General features: G+C 50.6%; 1 protein-coding gene across 1 annotated transcript; it reads left to right on the forward strand.

Annotated features, from left to right (window-relative positions):
- The first annotated feature begins 358 nt into the window (after nucleotides 1-358).
- On the forward strand, nucleotides 359-23,325 carry SORBS3 (sorbin and SH3 domain containing 3). Its single transcript, XM_007950823.2, has 20 exons — nucleotides 359-460; nucleotides 741-858; nucleotides 2,617-2,810; nucleotides 3,841-3,904; nucleotides 7,098-7,136; nucleotides 7,611-7,677; nucleotides 9,313-9,403; nucleotides 9,644-9,730; nucleotides 9,831-9,884; nucleotides 11,095-11,181; nucleotides 11,929-11,975; nucleotides 12,541-12,680; nucleotides 12,839-12,891; nucleotides 13,007-13,053; nucleotides 13,258-13,372; nucleotides 16,295-16,420; nucleotides 18,315-18,626; nucleotides 19,530-19,633; nucleotides 20,392-20,498; nucleotides 23,264-23,325. Exons 1-20 carry the CDS (start codon nucleotides 359-361, stop codon nucleotides 23,323-23,325), a joined length of 2,016 nt encoding a protein of 671 aa, XP_007949014.1.
- Nucleotides 23,326-24,696: the final 1,371 nt, after the last annotated feature.

A 24,696-nucleotide genomic window follows, 5' to 3' on the forward strand; every position in this document is an offset into this window, starting at 1 on the left:
CACCCCAGGCTTTGTCCAGCAGGCCTGCTCCTGGCCAGGCTCCCCTCCTCCTTGCCCAGGCCTCCCCCTCCCCCACACCAACTAGGCGCTCCTGCCCAGGGCCTAACAAGTAGTCCATTGTGCCTATGGGAGCCAGCACTAGCAGCCTACAGGCGGGGGCCCACAGTAGCCTGTTTCCTGGGTCTTGTGAGCTCCCACCCAGCTGGTCCCAACCCCCTTCCTACAGCTGTCCCCTCCCCCCATACCTAGGTTGAGCCAAGAGAGCATAAGCAGCCTGGCCCAGAGGGCATTCCCTTCCTTCTCCCTTCCCTGCAGAGGACACACAGAGCAGCTGGCACACTCTGACCTTGACCCCAGCATGCAGGCCCCCCCCTGCAGCCTCCCTGCTGGGCTCAGCCTGGATGACTTTATCCCTGGCCACCTCCGAGCCCATGTAGGGTCATCCTCCCATGGAACACGGGTGAGTGAGACTGCTGAGGGAAAGGGGGCCCTGGTCCCAAAGTTGGGGGGACACTAGCAGGACAGGCAGGGAGACAGAAAGATTAAAGGAATGTGAGAGAGGAAAGAGGAGTTGGAAGATAGCCCCAGAGAGCCTCACTACTTTCCTGCCAAAGGCTGGGCCCTGGAGCCCTCACTGTGGGCTGTGGGCTGCGGGCTCTGGGCTGTGCCCTGGTAGCCATTCCCCACCCTTCTGTAGGACCTTCGGGCCCTGAGCAGCCGCTCCTGGCCCCTTCCCACAGGTGCCTGTGATCCGGAATGGTGGCTCCAACACCCTTAATTTCCAGTTCCATGACCCTGCACCCCGGACTGTGTGCAATGGGTGCTTCCCGCAGAGGACAGATGCTTCGCGTCACCCAGGTGGATCAGGTGGGAAAACCCACTCCAGCAGCCCCGTGTCCAGTGGGAGGTCAGAGCTGCCCTGCCATCTGGCACCACCCTGAGTCAAGCAGGAGGAGCAGCAGAGGCCTAGGTGGGGATGGGGAAGGGATGTCTCAAGGCTACCAGCAGGTTCCCATACCCAGGTAGCCCCACACAGGGCAGCCTCTGGTGCCCCAGGGGCTCCAAGCTCAGCTGTCCCCTCCTTGTGTGAGCATGTATGACCCTGTAAGAGTGAAATCAGGGAGAGAGTAGCTGATACATCCCTTCCCTTCCGCTCCCAGCCCTTCCCCTGCCCCCAGTACCAGAGAAGGGAAGCGTATGGTGACCAACAGGGCCATAGTCAGAGGGCCTGGGGGCCTCCAGGAAGCCAGGGCCTAGCTTGGAGTAGGGATGGAAGAGTGAATGAATGTGAGCACAGGCTGGTTCTAGAAGGGGTGGGGGCTGACACCTCCCTGCCCCCCCCCCCCCCCCACACAAACACTGCAGGCATGTCCTTGAGCTGTCTGGTCTGTGCTCAGCAGCCCAGCAGTCCACATGTCAGCAGGAAGTTGAGAGCCTGTCAGCACCTAGGCTCTTATATGACTTACTGTGGGACATCCTCAGTGCAGACCACCCCTGAGTGTACCTCTCCTGAAGGGACTGCATCCCTTTTATTGAGCATTCCTTTGAGAAAGGCCCTGGGTGAAGTGATTTATTCATTTAACAAATAATTATTGGACTCTTATAATGTGCTGCACACTGTAAAGGTGCCTCACAGTCTTCCCTCATTGAATTCCTCAATATCCTGCAAGGTCAGGTACAGTCACTATCATCTTCCTGGTGAGGAAAGTGAGTCTCAGAGATGTTTGTTTAGCTACTAGAGGCTGAGCTGAGATTTAAACCCTTATCCAAAACCCACCACTGTCAAGTTGATTCCTACTCATAGCGACCCCCACTGGGCTTCCACGGCAATAAATCTTTACAGAGGTAGATTGCCCCATCTTCCTTCCACAGAGTGGCTGGTGGGTTTGAACCATCAACCTTCTGGTTAGTAATCAAATGCCTTAAATACTGCACCACCAGAGCTCCTTAAACCCTTATCAGTCTGGCCCAAAGCCCTTATGCCACTATACTGGCTAAGGTTCTGGGGAAGCTGAGGACACAATAGCCATGTCTGGTGAATGAGTTTCTGTCCCTTATTGAGAGAGCCTCTCTACTGTGTATCAGGACTGTGTTGGGCACAGTCGCACACCTAGATTTCATGGAGTCTTTGTAACAATTCATTTTTTCAAAAAGTGGACATTGAGGCACTACGGGGTTAACTGATGTGCCCAAGGCCACATAGCCAGTAAGTGGCAGAGCCCATGTCTGAATGAAGGTCTGTCCTTTCCAGGCCCCATGCCGTTTCTGTCTCTCCACGTGAGGGGTCCCCAGCATTCTCTATAAGTAATGATTCCCAGCCCTCTTCCAAAAGCTCTTAGGACAGCTCCAGAATAGTGGGGTGAGGTGGAGGCAGGCACAGATGTTTCAAAATAAAATCCATTTCAATTCCCTTTAACTGAAAAGTAAACAAACAGTCTGTGGTACTTCTGGGGATGTGAGGTTTGCAGAGTCTGTGTCATAAACTCAGACAAGGAGATGTTGAAAGCTTGGAGTCCAAAGGGATCTATGTTCTGAGGAGCTATGAGAATGTACAAGTTTGAGTGGGGGTCCTGCCTTTTGCTAATGCTCTCCTGTACACCCTCCCTCCACACACAGACACAGCCTGGTATCAGACCTGGCCAGGCCCTGGGAGCCGGCCCTCAAGTGGCCTGAAGACCCCTGCCCCCCAGCATACCCAGAACTGGTCAGCCACGTGGACCAAGGACAGCAAGCATCAGGACAAGCGCTGGGTCAAGTATGAGGGAATTGGGCCTGTGGATGAGAGCGGCATGCCCATTGCCCCCCGGTCGGTGAGTCCAGGGCTGGGACCTAGCACTGAGCTCACCTCTGTGAATTATAGTGTGGGTGGGCAAAAAGGCTTATCCACACCATTCCAGCCTAAGGCAGGGTTTCAGGAGGTCAAACCCACTGCCATCGAGTCCATTCCAACACAGAGCAAGGTTTCCAAGGCAGCAAATCTTTTCAGAAGTAGATTGCCCAGTCTTGCTTCCATGGAGTGGCTGGTGGGTTTGAACCAACAACCTTCTGGTTAGAAGTCAGACGGCTTAGGCACTGTGCTACCAAAGCTCCCTTCAGGAGGTCATGGACCCCATAAAGTTTCAGGAACTCTTGCGTGTCTTAGTTGCAAAAGTTGTTTGAGAATCACGACCCAGCCAAGTTGACACACCTTAACCATCACAGAGGCGCTCTATAATTCCCACCAGGTTCTCAAAGATGAAGAACCAGTGCTGTAAGGGCTGAGCCTTGTAGGACCCACCTTTGAGTTTCAGAGGGCCTGGACAGTGCTCGTGAAATTGGTGCTCAGTCAACAACTAGCTGACGGAGTGTGTGACTGTTTTGGCCAACAGTTACCCAAAAGCAAAGATCCAGAAGTCAAGGAGGGGAAGGGAAGCTACATCAAGGGAAACAGAACAAACAGAATACATATAAAGAGAATGCTGACACATTGTAAAAATTGTAACCAATGGCATGGAACAACTTGTATACAAATTGTTAAAAGGGGAAGCTAATTTGCTGTGTAAACTTTCAGCTAAAGCACAATAAAATCTTATTTAAAAAAAGAAAAAAAAAAGTAAATCCAGCATCTCATAATTTAGGAATTATCATTCTACACTTTTGAGGTGCATTCTTCCTTGTGTCTTATCCATATACAACATGTCACACACAACCTCTGTTATTTAGGATATCACAACAGAGAAGTTTGCTGGCCCACCCATTAGAGCTTCAAGGGTAACCAGAGAAAGGGCTCATTAAGGGAAAACATCTTTGGCTTCATAGCGGGAGAGCGGTGGGGCCTGACTTTGCCTTTTCTCATCCCAGAGTGTTGACAGCCCCAGGGACTGGTACCGGAGGATGTTCCAGCAGATTCATTGCAAAATGCCAGGTGAGACACCCTCTGAGGGCCTTCTCCCTGCCAGACCTGGTTTGGGGAGGGAGAAGCAGAAAGGAGAACTCACAGTGCTCAGCGAGCTTCTTCTCCACCCATTGTGGGCTCTGTGGTGAGTAATCCCTAAAACAGCCAAAGAAAGGAGTCTCCATTACCCTCCCACTCAGCCCTGGCACTCAGGGCCCAGCAGTGGCCTCCAGAGCATCCTCCATGACAATGACCAGTCACTGTCTCCTGGTATCTTCCGAGGGTACCAGGAAGGCAGTTCTTCCCTTCGGTTGCTCTCTGATTTTCCTGCCAGGTTGAAATCCTGCCATTAGTGGGCCGTTCCTCTTCATGAAGCTTTCTTTGACTAAACCGCAGCCAACCCGGGGAGGTGCATATGAACTTCCGACGTTTTCACTGGTTCATTCAGCCAGTCCCGTGAATTTTTATTGAGCACTTACTGTGTGCCAAGCACTGTTTTAGCTGCTAAAGATTGTTGTTAGCTGCTTTCCAGTTGGCCCCCGGCTCATGGTGCCCCATGCAGAACTGAACGACATGCTGCCTGACCCTGTGTCATTCCCCTGATTGGTTGAGGCTCAGACGGTTGTGCTCCCTGGGTTTTCACTGGCTGATTTTCAGATCACCAGATTTTTCTTCCTAGTCAGTCAGGAAGCTCTGTTGAAACCTGTTCAACATCATAACTACACACAAACTCCACTAACAGAGGCGGGTGATGGCCACACATGAAGTACACTGGTCAGAAATCGAACCCAGGTCTTTTTCATGGAAGATTGAAGATATAATAAAAAAAAAAAGGAATGTCCCTGCCCTAGTAAAGCTTACACTCTAGAGAGTGGGAGGCACACACTAAACAGATACATTTAATGTGACAGATGGTGGTAAGGGGTCAGTGGAGAGACCATGCAACAAGGCTGCTACTTAACACAGGAAAGGCCCCTGTGAGAAGAGCCCTGAGTGAGTGAAGGTGTTAGCCTGGCAGAGAGCTAGGAAGGAGCCTGCCTGGCAGAGGGGGCACAGAGACTCAGACAGAAGTAGACCTGGCAGGTTCTGGAATAGCAGTAAGCAGTTGGACTGGAGTGAGAGAGGGCCATGAGGTAGGAGATGACGATGGGGTAACGGGTTCAGATCACAGATGCCTTGTGGGCCACTGGACTTTGGCTTTCACTCTTTGAGTGATGAGGAGCCACTGAGGTGTTGACTAGAAAAGTAACATGATCTAATAATGAATAAAAAGGATCACTCTGGCTGCAATGTGGAGAAGAGATGGTAGGGGCAGAGGTGGAAGCAGGAGGCCAGTTGGGAAGCTCTTGCTATAATCCAGGCTAGAGATGACAGTGTCTTGGACCGAGGTGGTAGCAGTGGGCCTGATGGGACGAGGTGGGATTCAGGATACATTTTGAAGATAGTTGCTGTTGTTAGATGCTGTTGAGTTGATTCTGACTCGTAGTCCTATAGGACAGAGTAGAACTGCCCCCATAGGGTTTCCAAGGCTGTAAATCTTTACAAGGATAGATCACTAGGTCTTTTCTCCCATGAAGCCACTGGTGGGTTTGAACTGCCAACCTTCTGATGAGCAGCCAAGCACTTAACCATAGCACTACCAGGGCTCCTTATTTTGAAGATAGTCATGGGAATTTGCTGATGGATTGGTTATGGCAAGAAAGAGGAGTCAAGATGATTTTAGACTAGAATGAGTAAAAGGATGGAGTTGGCATTTGTAAAGACAGGGAAGACTGTGGGAAGAGTAGGTTTAAGAGGAATACAGTTTTAGATAGTTCACATCCAAGTGAAGATGTCGAGTGGGCAGCTGAATGTACAGATCTGTAGCTTATGGACAGGTCTTTGGGCTGTGCAAACAGTTTGTACCTGGCTGCTAACTGCAAGGTTATCAGTTCAACCCACACAGTGGTACCACAGAAGGAAGGACTGGCAATTTGTTTCTGTAAAGATTACAGACACAGAACCCTGAGGATCACAATCTACCCTGTAATGCATGTGGGCACCATGAGTTGGAATCGACTCGATGGCAGTATGCTTGGGTATTATTGTTCAGTAGTTCATAGGTGAGGCCTAAACTGAAGATATAAATTTCTGGAACCCACTCAGAGAGCTACTGATCTAATGCTCCCCAAGTAATTCTAATGTGCAGCCAGAGTTGGAATTATGTGGTATTTTAAAAGCCAAAGACTAGACTCAATCATCCAGGGAGGGGACGATGATGGAGAGACAGAGGCCCAAGGACCATGCCCTGAGGCCCTTGGATGAAAAGAGGGTCCAGAAATGAACAGGAACCAGCAAAGGTGACTAAGAAGGTGCAACCAGGGAGGAAGGAGGAAAACAAAGGGAATGCGTTCTCCCTAAAGCCAAGTGAAAATGGAATTTCAAAAGGAAGAAGGAATCCACCTTAACAAATGCTGTTGGGTAAAGCAAAGACTGAGAATGGACCATTAGATTGGTAATGTGGAGCTCACAGGGGTCCTTCGTAAGAACAGTTGGGGACAAGCATGGTAGGGTAGAATGCCTGATTAAAAAGAATGTATTCCCTTTGGAGTACACTGGAAATTGGAGATGGTGAGTTAGTTATGGATGACCTTTTGCTGTAAAGGAAAGCAGAAAAATCCAGGAGCTTTAGGAAGGTGTGGGATTGAGAGAAAGGTGTTTTGGTTTGGGTTTAAGGTAGGATCAGTTGCAGCATGTCTGGGGTGCAAAGCGATCAATCAAGTTGGTTGGCTGGCCAGTAGCTTTTACTAGAAGACCCCAGAAATTCACTGCATCCTGAGGAGTGGGTCTGAGCAAAGGGGAAAGGATAAACATTTAGAAGAGGGTGCAGGAAGGGAAAGGGTGAGAAGAGGAAATCACATTTCCCTCACCTGACATAGCTAGGCAGGCCCACAAATGTCGGTATGAGGTTGTGTGTGGGAATGCAAGGAGGGAAGAGCCTGAGAGTTTGGGCAAGTCTGCTGCTCAGGGTTGGCTCACTCAGCCCTCAAGTCAGCCAGAGGCATTTCAAGCCCTCTGGAGAGCTGCCCTTCTAATTCCTTCCCTCCCTCGGGACATTCTTCAGGCCCTGACTCAGCCCCTGCACCCCCAGCTCTAGGTGGGAGGCTGGGAGCAGCTGAGGCAGCCTCACAGGGTTCTCTTGCTTTGTGTCCACCCCTGACCTGCATCCTTTCTGCTCTCACAGACCTGCAGCTGGACTGGACGTTTGAGGAACCACCCAAAGGTGAGAGGGTGCTCCTAGCAGGGATGGGCAGCTGGCCTGGCTTTGGGGTTCCCTAGTTGGTGTAGTGCAACTAGAGAAGTTTTTATGTCTCATTTCCAGTGAGCTCCAAGTCCCCTTTCTGGTTAGTAATAGGGTAATTAAGAGCATCAGCTTTGCAGCCCAGTGAATTCTAGCTCTGCCACTCCCTGGCAGTGATTCTGTTTCTCTGGGCCTCTCTTTCCTCATCTGTAAAATGGAGCTACCAACCTACCCAACAGAATGGTTTTAAAGATTTAGTAAAATGTGTGAGATTCTGGACACAAAGTCCACATTCAGTGGCTCAGGGCACCTCCCTTTCTCCCTGCCCCGGGAGCAAGTGGGGTGGATGCCAGAGGCCTGAATGGGCACCCTGGCGCCCCCAACTTCAGCTCCTGCCGGCCCGCAATGTTGCCTGTCCTTTCTCACCTTTAGTGGTGGTCTCGTGTGTCTCTGCAGCCTCAACTCATCCCGGGCTCCAGCGAAGACCTGCCTCCCGGCCAGGGCCCGGCACAACTCAGATCGGGTGAGCGCTGGAGGTGGGGAAGGGGTTCGAGGGCTCAGAGGAGGGGCTGATGGCACGTCCCTGTGGTACCGGCGCCCCCTGGTGGCCACAGATGGCACAGCCTTGGAGCGCGCAAGCCGGGATCTGGCTCCTCCGAGGGGCTCTGTCATTTCTCAGGGTCAAACCGACCTGACACTTCCCTCACTGCCAGGATCAAAAAGGAAAGGCCAACAGGGAGTGGACCTGACACCCATTCCTGGTCAGGAATGCCTGTGACCCATTTGTTGCCGGTAGCAGGAACTCATCACCCCAAAAATCCACAGGTCATATGGGGTGGGAAGCAAGGTGATCCAGAGACTTTGGGCAGAGCCGTGAGATGTGTATGGAGGAATCTAAGTTTCCTCCTGGACTTGTCATAACATTGAGAGGGGAGCCACAGCAGAGAGGTTAAGAATAAAATTCTGTTCCTCTGTGCAATCCTCACAAGCCCAGTGGGGCTGCCAAGGCTCAGGAGGGGTTCAACATGATCTTGGGAATCGGGAGTTTTGCTCTCAAAGTTAACTCAAAGAGTTTCTTATTCTTTTACAGGAAGGGATTAATCACATTATTGTTGTTGTTATGTGCCATCGAGTCAGACCCGACTCATACCGACCCCTCCTTGTGTTTCCAAGGCAGTATCACTATGGAAGTAGATTGCCCAACCTTCCTTCTGAGGAGCTGCTGGTGGGTTTGAACCACCAGCCTCTGGTTAGCAGTCAAGTGCCTTAGGCACTATGCCACCAGAGCTGCCTGGCTTATAACAAGCCTCCACAAACATCGTTATTATACAGGTCCAATGATGAATACAGCGTCCTTAAATTAGAAATGACATATACCATTCTCATTTTCACTTTCATTATTGCTAAAATCAGAATAGAATCATAATTACAGTCAACAAATCCTGACCTTCGGGTCGGGCATTCCATTATTTGATAAGCTTGATACACTGGTTCCACTTGGTGGACTCAGTAAAACAAAACAGAGCCTGGAACGTTTAAGTCACCCAAGAAGGGGGCCTGGAGAGGAGCTAAAGCAAATGTGAAAAGCAAGGAACCTTCAGGGACAGTGCACGCCTCAGCCAAGGTCACTGAATCCAGCCGGTAAAGAACTGAGGCCCCAGGAAAGAGAAAGAATTTGCCCAGGGCTCCTGGTTGGTCAGGGCCCCAGGGCTTTCCCCTCTCTTGGGGTTTTCCTTGGAATATGATGTAGCCTACACTGTTGGGCACGGTGCAAGACATGCAGCCACACCAACTGTAAAGACCAGCGTCCTGCCAGCCCTTCTCCTGTGCACCTCACACATAGTCCATCTAAGTTTTACCACACCCTTGTTAAGGTGGAATTTCTCTCATTTTATAGCTTTTGAACCTGAGGTTAGGAGAGTTCAGCAGCTTGCCCAAAGGTCACACAGCTACTAACTGATGGAACTGAGACTTGAACACTTTCCACCATTTAACACCACAGAAAGGGGGAGGGGCAGCCAGAGGCAGAGTGGTCTTCTTAACCCAGAGCAAGTGCTGGGGGTACGGGTGCAGCTCTCGCTGCTGCCAGAGCTGTGTTCTCACTGATACCTCAGTTTCTCCAAAAGGAAACTGAAGAGCTGTCCTTCCTTTTCTTCAGAAGAAGCTGGGACCCTTCTGAAGAGTTTTCTGGAAGCACCTTCAGCTATAATCCTGGAGCATCTTCCTCTCTGCTCCAGACCCCAAATCAGGTAGCCTGCCCAGCATCCTCCCTGTATCACCCTTCGGCTTCATGCTGCATGGCCAGACATCTCTAGAAGAGCACAGATAATGCCCTTTGAGCCTGGGTCCTGTTCTATGCAACCCAGAATCCCTTGGAGAGCACCGGTGGACACAGGGATGGGTCAGGGGCCCAGAAAACCTACTTTCTCAGCCTGGCCAGTGTCTGGGTATGCCTCTACTCAAGCTGATGCCCACCTGCCTCCATGCAGGTACCCAGACACCGAGAGAGAATAGAAAATGTCTGGAAGGAAGACTCCTGGAACCAATTCCTGCAAGAACTAGAGACTGGGCAGAGGGTAAGTGTCAACCTGGCCCTCTGTGACTGAACATACCTCTTTCAAATGTATTTTGGAAAGCAAGTTCACACCGTTTGACACATCCTTTCTTACTCTTTAGCCAAAGAAACCGCTGGTGGATGAGCCTGTGGATAAGCCCTCTCAGCCCATTGAGGTGAGTGTGGCTGGTTGGGTGGGTGGGGAGGAGGGGAGACACCAGTGTTGGATGATGTATGAGGGAGATTCTGGGTGGACTGGGCACCAGTGCCCATGGGCAAAGACCACAGAGCAAAAGCTCTGACCCTCTGGATCCCGACCACCCAGAACAGGGTGTGGCATACAGATGTTAGCTGCCATGGAATTGTCCCCCAACTCATAGTAACCTCATGCACAATGGAATGGGGCAAAATGAATCACTGCCTGGTCCTGTGTCATCACCAGGATCAGATGCATATTGAACCACTGTGATCCATAGGATTTTCATTGGCTGATTTTCAGATGTAGACTGCCAGGCCTTTCTTCCTAGTCTGGAAACTCCACTGAAACCTATTCAGCATTATAGTAGATGCTCAATAAACATGTGTTGAATAAATGTGTGTTGACTGAAGCAGAAACAGAGAAGGGAGTGGCCAGTGTGGACTAGAACTGTCAAGAAGTACTCTTGGAGGAAGAAGCCCTGGTGGCACTGGGGTTAAAGCATTGGGCTGCTAACCAAAAGGTCAGCAGTTCATACCTACCAGCTGCTCCGTGGGAGAAATATGGGAGAAATATGAGGCAGTCTGCTTCCATAAAGATTTACGGCCTTGGAAACCCTATGAGGCAGTTCCACCCTGTCCTACAGGGTCGAAACAACGGCAGTGAGTTTGGTTTAGTTTTATTCTTGGAGGTGGGGCTTGGCTCTAAAAAAAATGGGAGGATTTGGCCAGGCAGACAGAGGGACATTTTGGGTGGGAGGAAAAGCATAAGGAAGAGCCTGCAGGGGTGTGCGCACAACAGCAAACTGAGATGGGCTGTAGGAGGAAGGCTGGATAGAGACAGTGAAGCCAGGCCGTAGAAATCCATAAAGACTTTACGGGAGAGGAGAGCCACTGTAGTAGATTTTAAAACACAGAAGTAACATGACAAAAAAAAAAAAAGTCCAAAAGCACTATCAGGAGAGAGCAGGATGGGTTAGGAGGGAGGGGCTAGCTGGTGCCTGGGGGATGCCCTCTTGACATCCTGAAACACACCTCCCCACAGACAGGAGGCCTGCCTTTTTGACCCAGGCACAGTGTACCTGTCCTGCTGCCCACTGGGTTTCTCACAACTGAACTTTGACCAGCCCCCTCCCCCTGCCGCGCTCTATTGCCCCATTACCTGAAGTCTCACCCCTACCCCTTCACCAGGTCCTGCTGGAGAGAGAGTTAGCCAAGTTGAGCGCAGAGCTGGATAAGGACCTGCGGGCAATTGAGACCCGGCTACCGTCCCCCAAGGTACTGGCCTCCCAATCCTACTCTGAGAGACACCTGCAGGGTCCCGGAGCTGCAATCCGGAGCCTGCAGTGCTGGATGATGCGGCCTCTCTAGGCAGGGTTTGGCAACAGTTCATTCCAGTCCGACCCCCTGCTGAGAATTTGCATTTCTACAATTTAACAAGATCTCCTGGTGATTCTTGTAAGAATGTAGATTCTGATTTATTACGTCCGGGATGGAAATGCAAATTCTCCGCAGGGGTCGAACCGGAATGAATTGCCCCTCGCCTAGCAAGGGCTTGGGTGGGAGGGCGGGCGGACAAGACATATAGCCTCCAGCCACACACTGGCTGTGACCCTGGGCCAACTCCATCCCGGTCTGCTCCCTCCTCTACGAAATACAGGGCGTTGACTTTTCCAAGTGACCCATAAGAACCCTTGCAGGCCGACTCCACGTCAGCCTGACGTCCGGGTGCCAGGGCTCCCCCCACCCAGGTTCGCCCCGCCCCCTGAACCAGGGCCCTCAGGGACCCCCAACTCCTAAAAAGCCCGAGCTTCCCCTCCCTCTTCCGCCACCCTGCGGTTCCCTCTCCAGCTCCTCCGCTGCTCCTCGGTCCCGCCTGCGCGCGGGAGACTCTAGGACCCCGCGTCCCTCCCGCCCCTTCCCAGCCCTCCTTCCTAGCCGAGCTACAAACTTTTCCTGAGGCGGCGGCCTCCCTGGCGCTGGGACCTGGGATCCGACATTAAACGGCCACGCCTCCCCAAACAGAGTTCCCAGGCGCCCCGACGGTCCCCGGAGCAGCGACCCCCGGCCCGGTGAGTGGCTGGAGACGAGGGCCGGATGAGGGTCTGTCGGAGGTGGGCGGGAGAGGCGGGCGGAGGGACGTGGCGCGGGGGCGGGCCCGGCGGCTGCAGAGCGCGACGGTCCGCCCGGACCGGGCGTGCTGGGTGCGGGTGAGCCCGGGGAGAGCCACCGAGCAGCGGGGAGGGCGCAGCCCCCCCGAGGGAGAGGCCCGGAGCCGCCGCTCTCTGCAGGGGGGGCTGTCTCCTCGCGCACAGAGTAACACTTGCCTCAAGCCCGAGGACTTCGGCCACCACGGCGGGCGGAGTGTGGTGCTAGGAGCCGCCACTTCGCGCAAGCACACCCGCCAGCTTGGCCTCTTCTGGCCTCTCCCAGTCCAAGGCCTCACCCTTTCCTGGCCTCGGCTGCACGGGAAGTAGGACATCCTGTTGAGACCCCAGGACCTGGGAGACGCCTTGGGAGACGGTGGTGGCAGCAGCGGGGATGGGGGGACATCTGGGGAACCAGGGAGGTCTAAGAGTGAGCCGGGTAGGGTAAGAAGCGCTAGACAGGTGGCTCACTCACCGTGTCCTTGCGCAGCCCGGCCTCAGCCTGGAGCTCCAGCTCCCCGGATGCACTTTACCCGGGTCCCTCCCGATCCCTGAGCCCCCACAGAATGGCGGATGGAGGAAGCCCATTCCTGGGTCGTAGGGACTTTGTCTACCCTTCCCCAACCCGAGGTAAGGACCACATCACATCCTACTCTATAACTCACCCAAGCTCCCACCCACCAAATAATGTTGGCCCGTGGGGGGTGGCCCTTAGGTGGTGCCGTGACCCACCCTAACCCCACCCACTAGGCGTGGCCTTCCCAAGATGAGTTAATGCTTTTCCACAGACCCTAGTGCCTCTGAACCAGGGGGCAGCCCAGTCAGGAAAGAAGAGAAGAAGGTAAGGTTTGGGTCAGGGTTCAGGGAGGGCCTAGGGTGGGTCCCCAAGGTTACAGTCCTGGGCCTGCCTCCTGTCTGACTGAGGTAACCCCTCTCCATTCTCTTCCTCTGGCCAGATGAAGGCTGCTCGGCTCAAGTTTGACTTCCAGGCACAGTCCCCCAAGTAAGTTCTCTCCTTTCTTCCACCAAAGGGCAAAGCCTCTGCAGCTTCAGACCCCTGCACAGTAGGGGAGTGGCGGGGAGGCAGGGCTGCAGTGGACATCCTGAGAAGGGTGATGGGGACTCTGGGGTGTATTGGACAGGGGCTAAAGGAAAGGAAGATCTGGAGACCTTCCCTTGGCCCTAATGTGTTTGCTCTGGTTTGCAGGGAGCTAAGTCTGCAGAAGGGTGACATTGTCTATATCCACAAAGAGGTAGACAAGAACTGGCTGGAGGGGGAGCACCATGGCCGCCTAGGCATCTTTCCTGCTAATTATGTGGAGGTGAGAAGGGAGGGATGGGAGCAAGCAGGGGCCAGGGTGGGAGGGTGGATGGGTTGGAAGAGCTTTGGAGAACAGATCCCTTTATCCTTGGTCCCCTGCTGGAGGTGACTGATACCTCATTCTCACCATTTCCTAAGATGTGAAAGCGGGAGCTCATGGAGCAAGGACCACATCTCATAATGTCCTTGGTCTCCAGAGGGCCTGGCTGGTGCATTGCATGCAGGAAAGAGCACCCATGAAATGTCTGTGAAATGGGGTCTCAGCCCTGGGGAGAAGCAAACAGCCCAGTTCCTGGACCACAGACTGCCACCCCTGTATGTGTCACGGACTTTGCGTATTCACATCCATCTCTCTAAACTCACCCAAGCTCCCACCCACCAAATAATGTTGGCCCGTGGGGGGTGGCAGAAAGGTTATAGAGCCCCTGCCTTAGGTGGTGCCATGACCCATCCCAACCCCACTAAAGCTAAAGCTGCCCCTGGGAATAATTATAATTGCTGCTGCCAGCAATGTCAAGTGTTGCGCATCACATAACCAGACTCCAACCCATGGCAACCCCATGTGTGTCAGAGTAGAGCTGTACTCTGTAGGGTTTTCAGTGGCTGGTTTTTCAGAAGTAGATCACTGGACCTTTCTTCTCAAGTGCCTCTGGGTGGACTTGAACTGTCAACCTTTTAGTTAGCAGTTGATTTGTCAACTTTTTTACCATCCAGGAACAAAACACATACACACGCACAATCTCCTTTGTGTGTATATGTTACTTTCTTTGTTCTTCTCATTAACCTGGGAAGTGATATATTATTCCCACTTCACAGATAGGGTTGCTAAAGTTCAGAGGCAAGTTATGAAGTAAAATATCCAGAATCTCAATTTGAATCCAGATCTTTCAACTCTGAAACCCAGGCTCTGGATTCGATAGACATAGGACTACTCAGGTTATTTTTGGTATTTGTGTCTTTCACACGGAATTTCAAGTTATAGCATTTATTTAATTGATAAAATTTTTCAATTACTCTTTTAATGTCAGTAAGACCTGTATCTTCTCTTTCATTCCTGGTATTGGTAATTTGTGTCTCAGTCTGGCTAGAGGTTTGTCAGTTTTACTGATTTCTTTCAAAGAACCAGCTTCGGATTTCATTGATTTTTCTCATTTTTCTGTTTTCAATTTCATTGATTTCTGCTCTTTATTATTTTCTTCCTTGTGCTTGCTTTAGATTTAATTTTCTCTTATTCTAGTTCCTTAAGGTTCTTAGATTATTAATTTGAAACTATTTTCCTTTTTTATTTTAACCTTTTTGTTTATTTCGGGTGAAAGTTTTCAGACCAAGTTAGTTTTCCATTCAACAATTTATATACACATTTTGTTTTGTAACATTGGTTGCACTTCATTCAGTGCAACAACACTCCTCCCACTTCTTCCCTGGGTTCCCTGTTTCTTCTTTCCAGCCTTCTGAGCTTTGTTTTTGGGGGATACTTTAGGCGCTCTGGTGGCATAGTTCCTAATGTGACTGCTAATCAGAAGGCTTTCAGTTCAAACCCACCAGCCACTCTGTAGAAGGAAGATGTGGCAGTCTACGAGGTACTGCCTTGGAAACCCAAGGAGGGGTTGCTATGAGTCAGATTGGACTCAATGGCAGTGAGTTTGGTTTTGGTTTGCTTTCTTTGCAGTCTCGTATGGTTGACTGTACTGAGAAGTACATTATTACTCACTTCATAGGCCTATCAGTTGTTTGGATGAAAGTTGGTTCCTGGGAGTGTGTTCAGTTCCAGCTTGAAGGGTGTCTAAGATCCACAGTCTTAGGGGTTGCTCCTGTCTAGCAGATCAGTAAATATGACCCTTTTTTTTATGATTTTAAATTTTGTTCTACATTTTTTTTCTCCTTTTCTCTCTCTAGAATCTTCCATTGTGATTAAAACTTTTTTTTTTTTTGTCTAATATAAGCATTTAATGCCATAAATTTTCCTCTAGGCACTGCTTTAGCTGCATTCCTAATTTTATTATGTTTTCATTCAAGTCAAAATATTTTCCAATTTTTTGTGACTTCTTTGACCCATGGATTGAGTTGTTGTTTAATTCTCCATCCTAACTTGAAAGGCATTAATAGGCCTGCCTTACTCTTCTCACTGCCATCAAGTTGATTCTGACTCATAGTGACCCTTCCTTGGGTTTCTGAGGCAATATCTCTACGAAGGAGTGGTTGGTGGGTTTGAACCACCAGCCTTCTGGTTAGCAGTGAAATGCCTTAGGCACTACACCATTGGAGCTTCTAACTTGAAAGGCATTAATAGGCCTCCCTTACCCTTAGGATAATCTCTCTGATCTTGAAATTCCACAAAATATGTACAGTAATCTACCTTATCAGTCATTTCTATCTTAATGTGAAATAGCTTGTCAGCTTTTTGATTGTTGTGAGTGGGGTGAAGAGCATAAGTATGTTGGGCATCTTGTGGAGTAAAAGGGGAGGAGGAGGAGAAGGAATGCTTGGTTCGCAGCAGTGGTAAAATGTTAAATCCTCAGCTTTAGAACAAGTTACCAGATGCTCCTTGGAACACATTGCCTTTTGTGCCCCAATTTAAACTCTCAACTGGACTTGCTTCCACCTTCAAGTCTTTGTGCTTACTGTTCCCTACTCCAGTAATTTCCACTCCACAAAACCCTACTGAAAATTCTTCCTACAGGGAGCCTCCTTGGACTGACCACCCCCTTGGCAGTGTTCACCCCTAGCCACCACCAGGGTTTGTATCTGGTGTGTCTTTCATGCCTCTGGCGGGGGATCAGATCTTACACATGCTACCTTCTCTTATTCTTTTTTTTCCATCTTCTCTTTATTGCCTCACCCTCCTCCCAGGAGCCTCAGGTCTGCACCTGTTTGATGCTCAGGCTAAGGGGCTGTCTGACTCATGACCTTTCTTCTTGTGCAGGTGTTGCCAGCAGATGAGATCCCCAAGCCCATCAAGCCACCAACCTATCAGGTGCTGGAATATGGAGAAGCCCTGGCCCAATACAACTTCAAAGGGGATCTGGACGTGGAATTGTCCTTCCGCAAGGTGGGGCTGGGCCAGGCAGGAAATGGTGGGGTGGGGAAGGGCAGAAGAAGACACAGTTAAATATGTGCATTAAAAACATTTTTAAGAGTTAGGTATACCCATTGTTACCTAGTATTTCAGTTTTTTTTCCAGTCTCTTCAAATTACTATGTTTTTATTCAATTCAAAATATTTTCCAATTTTTTGTGACTTCCTCTTTGACCCATGGTCAGATTTTCCTTAGTTTACCCCATTTTAAAAAGGTTATTATAAACTTCTAAACTTGTGCTTTTTCCAGCTGTAGACTATGAGGATTATAATCAGTATTTTACAAGAATAGAAACAGTAGAATGCTCTGCATACAGGAGGAGTATTTTAGCAAACTTGGCAGTTACATATTTGCATGTGTATATGTGTTTATTATTATTACTGGATTACTGAAACATATTTTTTGCTACAGATTGTGTTAAAAAAAAAGTTTCAAAAATGTCATAGAGAACTGGTCTCCCTTTGTTTTATTTTTAGGGCTGAGGCCATGAATGTCCCTAGTGAGTGCCATCTGGAAGAGCTGGTCCCAGGGACAGAGGGAAAGGGGTGGCTGGATAGAGGGAGAGTGGGGGCAGGGGGTGCTAAGGCTGGAGACCATCCTCCCCAGGACAGCCCTGCTGAGATTGTGGTGGTTCCTTCTGCCCCTAATGTCAACCTCATATGGCTTAAGGACCCAGTACCTGCCCTCAGGGAGTTGATACTTAGATGCACTTGGGAGCTCTGGTGGCATAGTGCCTAAAGCATTTAACTGCTAACTAGAAGGCTGGTGGTTCAAACCCACTAGCCACTCCTCTGAAGGAAGGATGGGCAATCTACTTCCGTAGTGATAACAGCCTCAGAAACCCAGGGAGGGGTTGCTATGAGTCAGATCCGACTGGATGGCAGTGAGTTGGTTTGGTTTGTGGGTTTTTTTTTTGGTGACAGGATCAATCCACTGGTTGAGGCGAGGATGGGATTACTGTCATGGCACTGATGGCTAACACTTATCTGTCCAGTGCTTCTTAAATTGTTACCCTCTCTTAATGTGTGAAGGGGACCTGGGTAGTACAAATGGTTTGTGCTTGGCTACCACTAACCGAAAGGTTGGTGGTCTGAACTTATCCAGTGGTGCTGTGGAAGAAAGACCTGGCTGACAATCTGCTTTTGTAAGATTTGTTGTTATTGTTGTTGTTATGTGCCGTGGAGTCAGATCTGACTCATAGCGACCCCTTCTTGGGTTTCCGAGGCAGTATCACTACGGAAGTAGTTTGCCCAACCTTCCTTCTGAGGAGTGGCTGGTGGGTTTGAACCACCAACCTTCTGGTTAGCAGTCAAGTGCCTTAGGCACTATGCTACCAGAGCTCCCTCTGTAAGATTATAGCCATTGAAAACCCTATGGAAAGCAGTTCTCTTCTAAAACAGGGGTCGCAATGAATTGGAATCAACTCCACAGCAGTGGTTTCTTAACCTGTGAGGAAACCAAGACTCAGAGAGGCAAAATAACTTGCCCAAGGCCACACAGCTTAGAATTGACAGAAGTGGGTTTGGACCTGTGTTGTTAACCACCAGGCTCCCCTGTGCTTGGAACCCTGGGGAAGGAGAGTACTGTGAACTGGGAGGGGGACACATGCAGGGTAGGCTTCTCAGAAAAGGTAGGACTTGATCCAAACCTGGCATGTTGTGGAAGGAGCTGAGACTTCCAGCCAGGCAGCTTGGGTTTAGCTTCTGACTCCACTACTTCCTAGATTTGTGATCTTAGACAACCTACTGAACCCCTCCAGGCCTAATCTTTCATGTGGAAGGTGTTAGGTTTAAATGACACAGGCACCTTCGGTGCATGATGCCCAGGAAGTCCCTGCAGACATGAACTCCTTTCTCTCTACTCCCAGGGGGAACGAATCTGCCTGATCCGCAAGGTGAATGAGAACTGGTACGAGGGACGCATCTCAGGCACAGGGCGCCAGGGCATCTTCCCCGCCAGCTATATCCACGTGTGCCGTGAGCCCCGGCTCCGGATCTGTGATGACAGCCCCCAGCTTCCTGGATCCCCCCGCCTGACCACCACTGCCCATCTGGCTCGTAACCCTAGATCCCCCTCCACCCTGCACCGACCAGCTGACCCCACCAACTGGGGGGGCCAGACTTCTCCCCACCGCACCGGCTTCTCTTTCCCCACCCAGGAGCCAAAACCCCAGACTCAGGTAGTGTGGCCTGACTCGGCATGGAGAGCCTCTCCCCTGTTCTCATGCTACGTCCCTGTTCTTGAGACTGGTCCATCAGCCCCAGAGACACAGTAGTGGGGTGATTGGGGAAGACTTTGCATTGCAGCCCACTTTGGCAATGGGGACTTCATAACCCTTGAGTTAGTTCTAGCCCTAGCCCTTGAGATCCAGCCTTCAGGGAAGCATGGGTCAGCCAGTTACCTCTAGGTGGGACCCCAAAAACCAGCCTAGGCCTTCCTGATCCTCCAGACATCACTCTGTCCTGATTTGCATGGTAGTGCTACGAGTCCCAGGTCTGCCATTTGCCTACTGTGTGACCTTGGGCAGATGACTTTCCTTCTCTGGGTTTGAGTTTCTTACCTATACAATGTTGCTCACCTGTGGAATGGGGTAGTAATTCCCATTGCCAGAGGGTAGTTGGGTGAGTTTGAATTTAAAGTTTATAGAGACTGCTAGATAAAAGATAGCTTTAGTCTTCGAGCTGATGTAACCCACAGACAATGCATTTACACCTTCTGGGCACTCATTTGTGCTTTCAGGCATTCACTCAGCAAAGCTCCATCACATACTCCCTGGTCATCAGGCCTCGGTGACCTGGGGCTACTGTGGGTCCTGAGAGCCAGGTACAACCAAGGCATGGGGCTCCTTCTGTTTCCAGCTCTGTCCATGCTGGCATCCAGCACTTAACTACCTGTGCCTCAACTTCCTAGCATCTGGGAAGCGAGCTCGTCAGACCGTATCCTCCCAGTGCTTTGGGATTTATAAGGATAAGATGAGGTGGTGTGTAAAACACTTTGTGCAGGTGAAACACGAGACCTGTTAACAGTTCTTTTCCCTGTCATCTTCCTCCTCTGATCCTTCTTTACTTCTGTGAACCCCCAGAGCCTCAGCACCCCCAGGTCAGCTCTGCCCCATCCCCGAGGCACTGGCCATCCGCTGGAGGTGGGGGCCTCCTCCTCCAACACCACTCAGATACACTGGACCCCGTGAGTACCATCAGAGGGTGTGTGGGCGGGGGGGCGCCTAGCAAGCAATGCTGAGCACACTGGCTCCCACACTCTCCCTTTCCCACTTAGGATGTATTTGGTAAACTCATTAGGTAGTGCTTGTCCTTGTGAAAGGAGCTCTGGTGGTATAGTGTCTAAGCCATTTGATTACTAACCAGAAGGTTGACAGTTCAAACCCACCAGCTGCTCTGTGGAGGGAAGATGGGCAATCTACTTCCATGAAGATTTACTGCCTCAGAAACCCAATGAGGGTCGCTATGAGTCAGAATCGACTCGATGGCAGTGAGCTTGGTTTGGTTTTGTCCTTGTGGGGCTTATAGTGATAAATAGGGGAAGGTGAGGAGACACTTGTCTGTGGTGTTCCTGGCTCAGCCCATCCCTGTCAGGCATGTGGCATTAAAGCAAGCCTCCATACCCCTCAGCCTCTCAGCTCAGCCTCCTCATTGGGTTCCCAGCCCTGAGGTCAATTCCTGTATAAACCAAGGCTGAGAACTGGTAGAACAGACTTAAGGCACTGGTGGGTCAGAGGAGGTGAGGTTTGGTTGGTTAGGCATGAAGGGCAGGGAGCAGGCCTGGGGAAGCCAGGCAGAAGTGTTTGTTCTAGAAGCTGGGCCAGGGCCTAGTGGGAACGTGGAGGGACTCTGGCAATTCAGAGCATTTTCTGGGAGTGCTGATACTTATGTTGAGAACCTGTAGGCCTGCTTGGTTGCACATGGCCATGAGAGTGTTTCCTACAGGTACCAGGCAATGTACCACTACCGGCCCCAGAATGAGGACGAGCTGGAGCTGCAGAAGGGGGACTGGGTGGACGTCATGCAGCAGTGTGACGATGGCTGGTTTGTGGGTACGTGGGCTTTTGGGGCAGGGGTGGAGAAGCAGGCTGGAAGTGGGGGATTTGGTAGGCTATTGCCCACCAGTGTGGTGCAGCAAAGATTCATGGCCTGACCACTGCCACCCAACTTTTGGATGCTTCCCCTAAGCCAGCACTTCTGGGCCAGCCTTCCTCCATGCCCTGAAGAGGAACAAGGGTTGGGAGGAGGCTGGCGCCAGCCCAGGGTTATTGACAGAGTCACTGTGGACAGGATTACTGACCCTCAGCCCCTGCTCCTCACCACACCACTCTGCCTCCTCAGCAGTCTTTTTTGAGGGGGAAGGAAGGGATCCTGTCTCCTGCAGACGCTAAACTCCTGATAGAAAAGACCAGGTCTTGAACCTGTGTATTCTTTTCCTTCCCCCAGCCCTCTGCCGCAGCTAGCTCTTCCAGGGCTGCAAAGAGGGAAATGAAGCAAGATCTAGCCTCTCAGGCTTGGCCCAGGGGCAGCTTGGGCAAAGGAGTGAAACAGGGAAGCCTTAGTTGGCCTTGGTTCCAGGTGGCCCAGCTACTGGGCTCCACAGATCTGTTTCCCCAGAGTGGGCAAGCCCTGGCCAGACCTCAGCTTCAGAGGATGGGCGTGTCCAGAGAAGTAAGCAGCCCAGAGCCTGCTTAGCAGCCTGTGGAGCCTGAGGTTGGGGGATACCCAGACAGCAGGATCCAAGGCTGTGAACTGGTAGAACAGACTTAAAGGCACTGATAGCTCAGAGGAGGTGAGATTTGGGTGGTTAGGGCATGTCCCTTAACCTGGCAGCCCGCCCTTTCCTGTTCTGAATCCCAGTACCTCTCTGGTGACCCAGCTTCCAACATACCAGTGGTTATTAAGCATTGACTTGTTAACAATCCCTACTACCTCTGAGGGGTGGGGCTGGGCTGCATTCTAATATTATCGTCTGCACTTCTGCTTTTGCATTATTTACAACTAATAAAGCTTTGCAAATTTATATAGACAAGAAGCAAAAGTACCACTGATGTGGTATAAGCCAAAAGTGTTTTCAGAGGAAAGTACAGTAGTGATGTGTGACTTAAGTTTACATTTAAATTAATGAAAATGAAGTAAAATTTACAGTTCACTTCCTCAGTCCCACTAGCACATTTCAGGTGCTCAGTAGCCACATGTGGTCACTGGTTATCATTTTGGACAGCACAGATACACATTTATTGGGCTGATATACATCACTGAAGGCTCCCTGGAGGAGACGGAAGAGCTGGGCCTTGAAGGGTCACAGAAAGGATTTGAAGAGGCCTAGCAAAAAAAAAGTGGTACTCCAGGCAGGGAAACAGTTATAAGCAAGGCCTAGGGCCAGGATAAAGTAGCTCTGGTGGCATAGTGCCTAAGTCATTTGACTGCTAACCAGAAGGTTGGTGGTTCAAACCCACCTGCCACTCCATGGAAGGAAGATGAGGCAATGTACTTTCATGAAGATCTACTGCCTCAGAAGCCCGATGAGGGTTGCTGTAAATCTGAATCAACTCGATGGCAGTGAGTTTGGTTTTTGGTTTGGGGGTCAGGATGAACATGGCTTTTGATAGCCAAGTAAGGATTAAGCTGTCTTAATTATCTGGTGTTACTATAACAAAAATACAACTCGGTGGTTTTAATGAACAGAAAGGTATTTTCTCACAGTTCAGGAGGCCAGAAGTCCAAATTCAAGGTACCACCTCTAGGGAAAAGCTTTTCTCTGTTGGCTCTGGGGGAAGGTCCTTATCTCTTTTCAACTTCTGTTCCTCAGTTCCTTGCTGGTCTTTGTGTGATGTGACATTATCTTCCCCCATCTGCTCTTCCTTGCTTTTGGGCACAATCTGCATTTTATATCTCAAAAGTGATTGGCTTAACACATGCTGTACACTGATTCGACCTCATTGACATGACAAAAAAAACCCTATTCCCAAAGGGGACATCTACAGATATAGGGGTTAGGATTTACAACAGATACTTTTGGGGGACACACCAGCCTGCTGGAAGTGACAGCCCTGGAACATCAGTTTATCCCCAGTCAGGACAAACTTTCATTTCATTTCATATTCCTATGTCTTCTAGCATTCCCCCTTTCCACTCCATGCCTCAGGTATCTGGAGGTTGTAGCAGACAGGCTGAGATTTTAGTCCTGATTCTACCCCTGAGCATGGTGGTGTAGTGCCTAAGGCACTTGACTGCTAACTAAAAGGCTGACGGTTCAAACCCGCCAGCCACTCCTCAGAAAGAGTTGGGCAATCTACTTCCATAGTGATACTGCCTCAGAAACCTAAGGAGGGGTCACTGTGAGTCAGGTCCGACTCGACGGCGCATAACAACAAAAACTACTAGGCCTGAGCAGCTTTCGGGCAATTCATTCAGACTTCTCTTAGTCCTTACCTTCCCCATCTATAAAATAAGGATGTCACACTAGACAGTAAAGTTTGTAACTTGATTTAAAGTTTGTAACTTTTTCCCCTGCTCCCTGTCTTTCCTGATGAAGGATGGAGTTATTCAAAGTTGTGTTCATTTGTTGATGGCTCAACATTTATTTTGATGAAAGGGGATTCTGAATTTAGGAAGTGTAGCTTTGCCTACTTAAGCTTCTGCCACTAGGGGACAGCAATGAAGAAAGCAAACCTCCCCTCAGTGGGACAGAAACTCTACCTGTAGTTTTGGACACTGTCAGCAGGGGGCAGGGCCCTAACCTCCTCATTCCTGACTTTTTTCTTTCTTTCTTTCGTTCTTTTTTTAAATGCTCTTTCTATCTTTTCCTTTTCAGGTGTCTCCAGGAGGACTCAGAAATTTGGGACATTCCCTGGAAATTATGTAGCCCCAGTGTGAGTGGTATCTGTGGCAACCCAGAGCCCAGCCAGGATGGGTCAGGAAGCAGTAACACGTAGGAGAGGGAGAGAGGATCGCCCCCATATCCTCCCCCGCCCTGGGCCTGAGCTCCTAGCATCTGCAGACAACCCCAGAAGGCTTTCCCTTGGAACCCTTTCGGAGCCCCCTGGACTGATCCTCACCCACAGCTCACAAGCATTCCTCTGACAGCCCCTTCAACTCCTCTTCCACCCCACTCCCCAAATACAGAGGTCTGCTTTGAAGTGGAGACTGTTTCCAAGCCTTATTGAGACCAGACCCCAAAGCCCCCTACCCCCACCCGCCATGGTGTTTCCTCTAACAGGGACTGGCTCCCAGCTTCACCCCCATGGGGTTCCTCTAACCAGGACCAGCTTCCTAACCTAATAGAGACCAAAAGCCCATTCCTGGAGGGGCTTCTTTCCTTTTCACTCCAGCTTGCCTGCTGCCCCTTAGCCTTTCTGCTTCCAGCTGGGCCTGGGAGTGACGTGGGGGACAGATGCAGCTACCTTTGTAGTCTTCCAGGCCTGGTAGGTTTTGCCTGAAGGCCCCTCCTTCCAAAGTCTGCCAAGCCCTGGCTTGGGCTCTGCACATCGTCCTGCTGCTGTGCCGCTCAGGCTACTGGCCATGGAGGACTGGCCTGGCCCAAATGTCTTCCAGGGGAGCCCGATGTTTGCTGTCCTGCCTCCTCAGCTTCTCCCCCTCAGCCTCTATATTCCCTGTGGAAGAGAATGTAAAATAAATCTGGAGACCAGGGACCTTGCCTCTGAGTCCTTTTCCTTTGGGGTGGGAAAGACTCTTCCAGCCTAGGATGATGGGAACTCCTTCTGCAGTGAACTGCTGGGAATCAGCGAACAGGTGTGTGGTGGAGTGGGGGGCTGGGAAGAGTGAAAAGGCAGCATTATTATCTGAAGATCTCAGTTCAGGCCTCGGGCAGAATTGGGCAGCCCCAAGGACCAGGCAGCTGTCTGACAATCCGTGCTGAGCAGAGAGCGTCACAGGACCAGGGCAAGGCCTGATTGTGGGGAGAAACCAGAGACGGAGGAGCTGAATGTGGCGTTGTTTGCAGGCTGTTTTGATTCTGGAGCAGCCGTGGGGTTGCTGGACTAGCTGACATTTACAACTGTTCTAATGTTTTCCTTCTGTGTGCTTTATTTCCACACTGAAGCTCTCGTGTGTGTTTGTTTTTCTTCTTTTTTCTACTTTGGGCTTGAGTTTTTGAGCAATGGGTTGTGGGAAGCTGGGAGTGGTAGGTCATGTCTAGCCAAAGTGACTCTTGCCCAGGCTTTTAGGTTTCCCCCCACTTGGTGGTTCCTGTGAGGAGTGGGGGATGGCACTGCCTGGGCCTGGCTG

The sequence above is a fragment of the Orycteropus afer genome, unplaced genomic scaffold (genome assembly GCF_000298275.1).
Source record: "Orycteropus afer afer isolate SDZICR_OR568_19922 unplaced genomic scaffold, OryAfe1.0 scaffold00289, whole genome shotgun sequence".
Lineage (NCBI taxonomy): Eukaryota > Metazoa > Chordata > Mammalia > Tubulidentata > Orycteropodidae > Orycteropus > Orycteropus afer.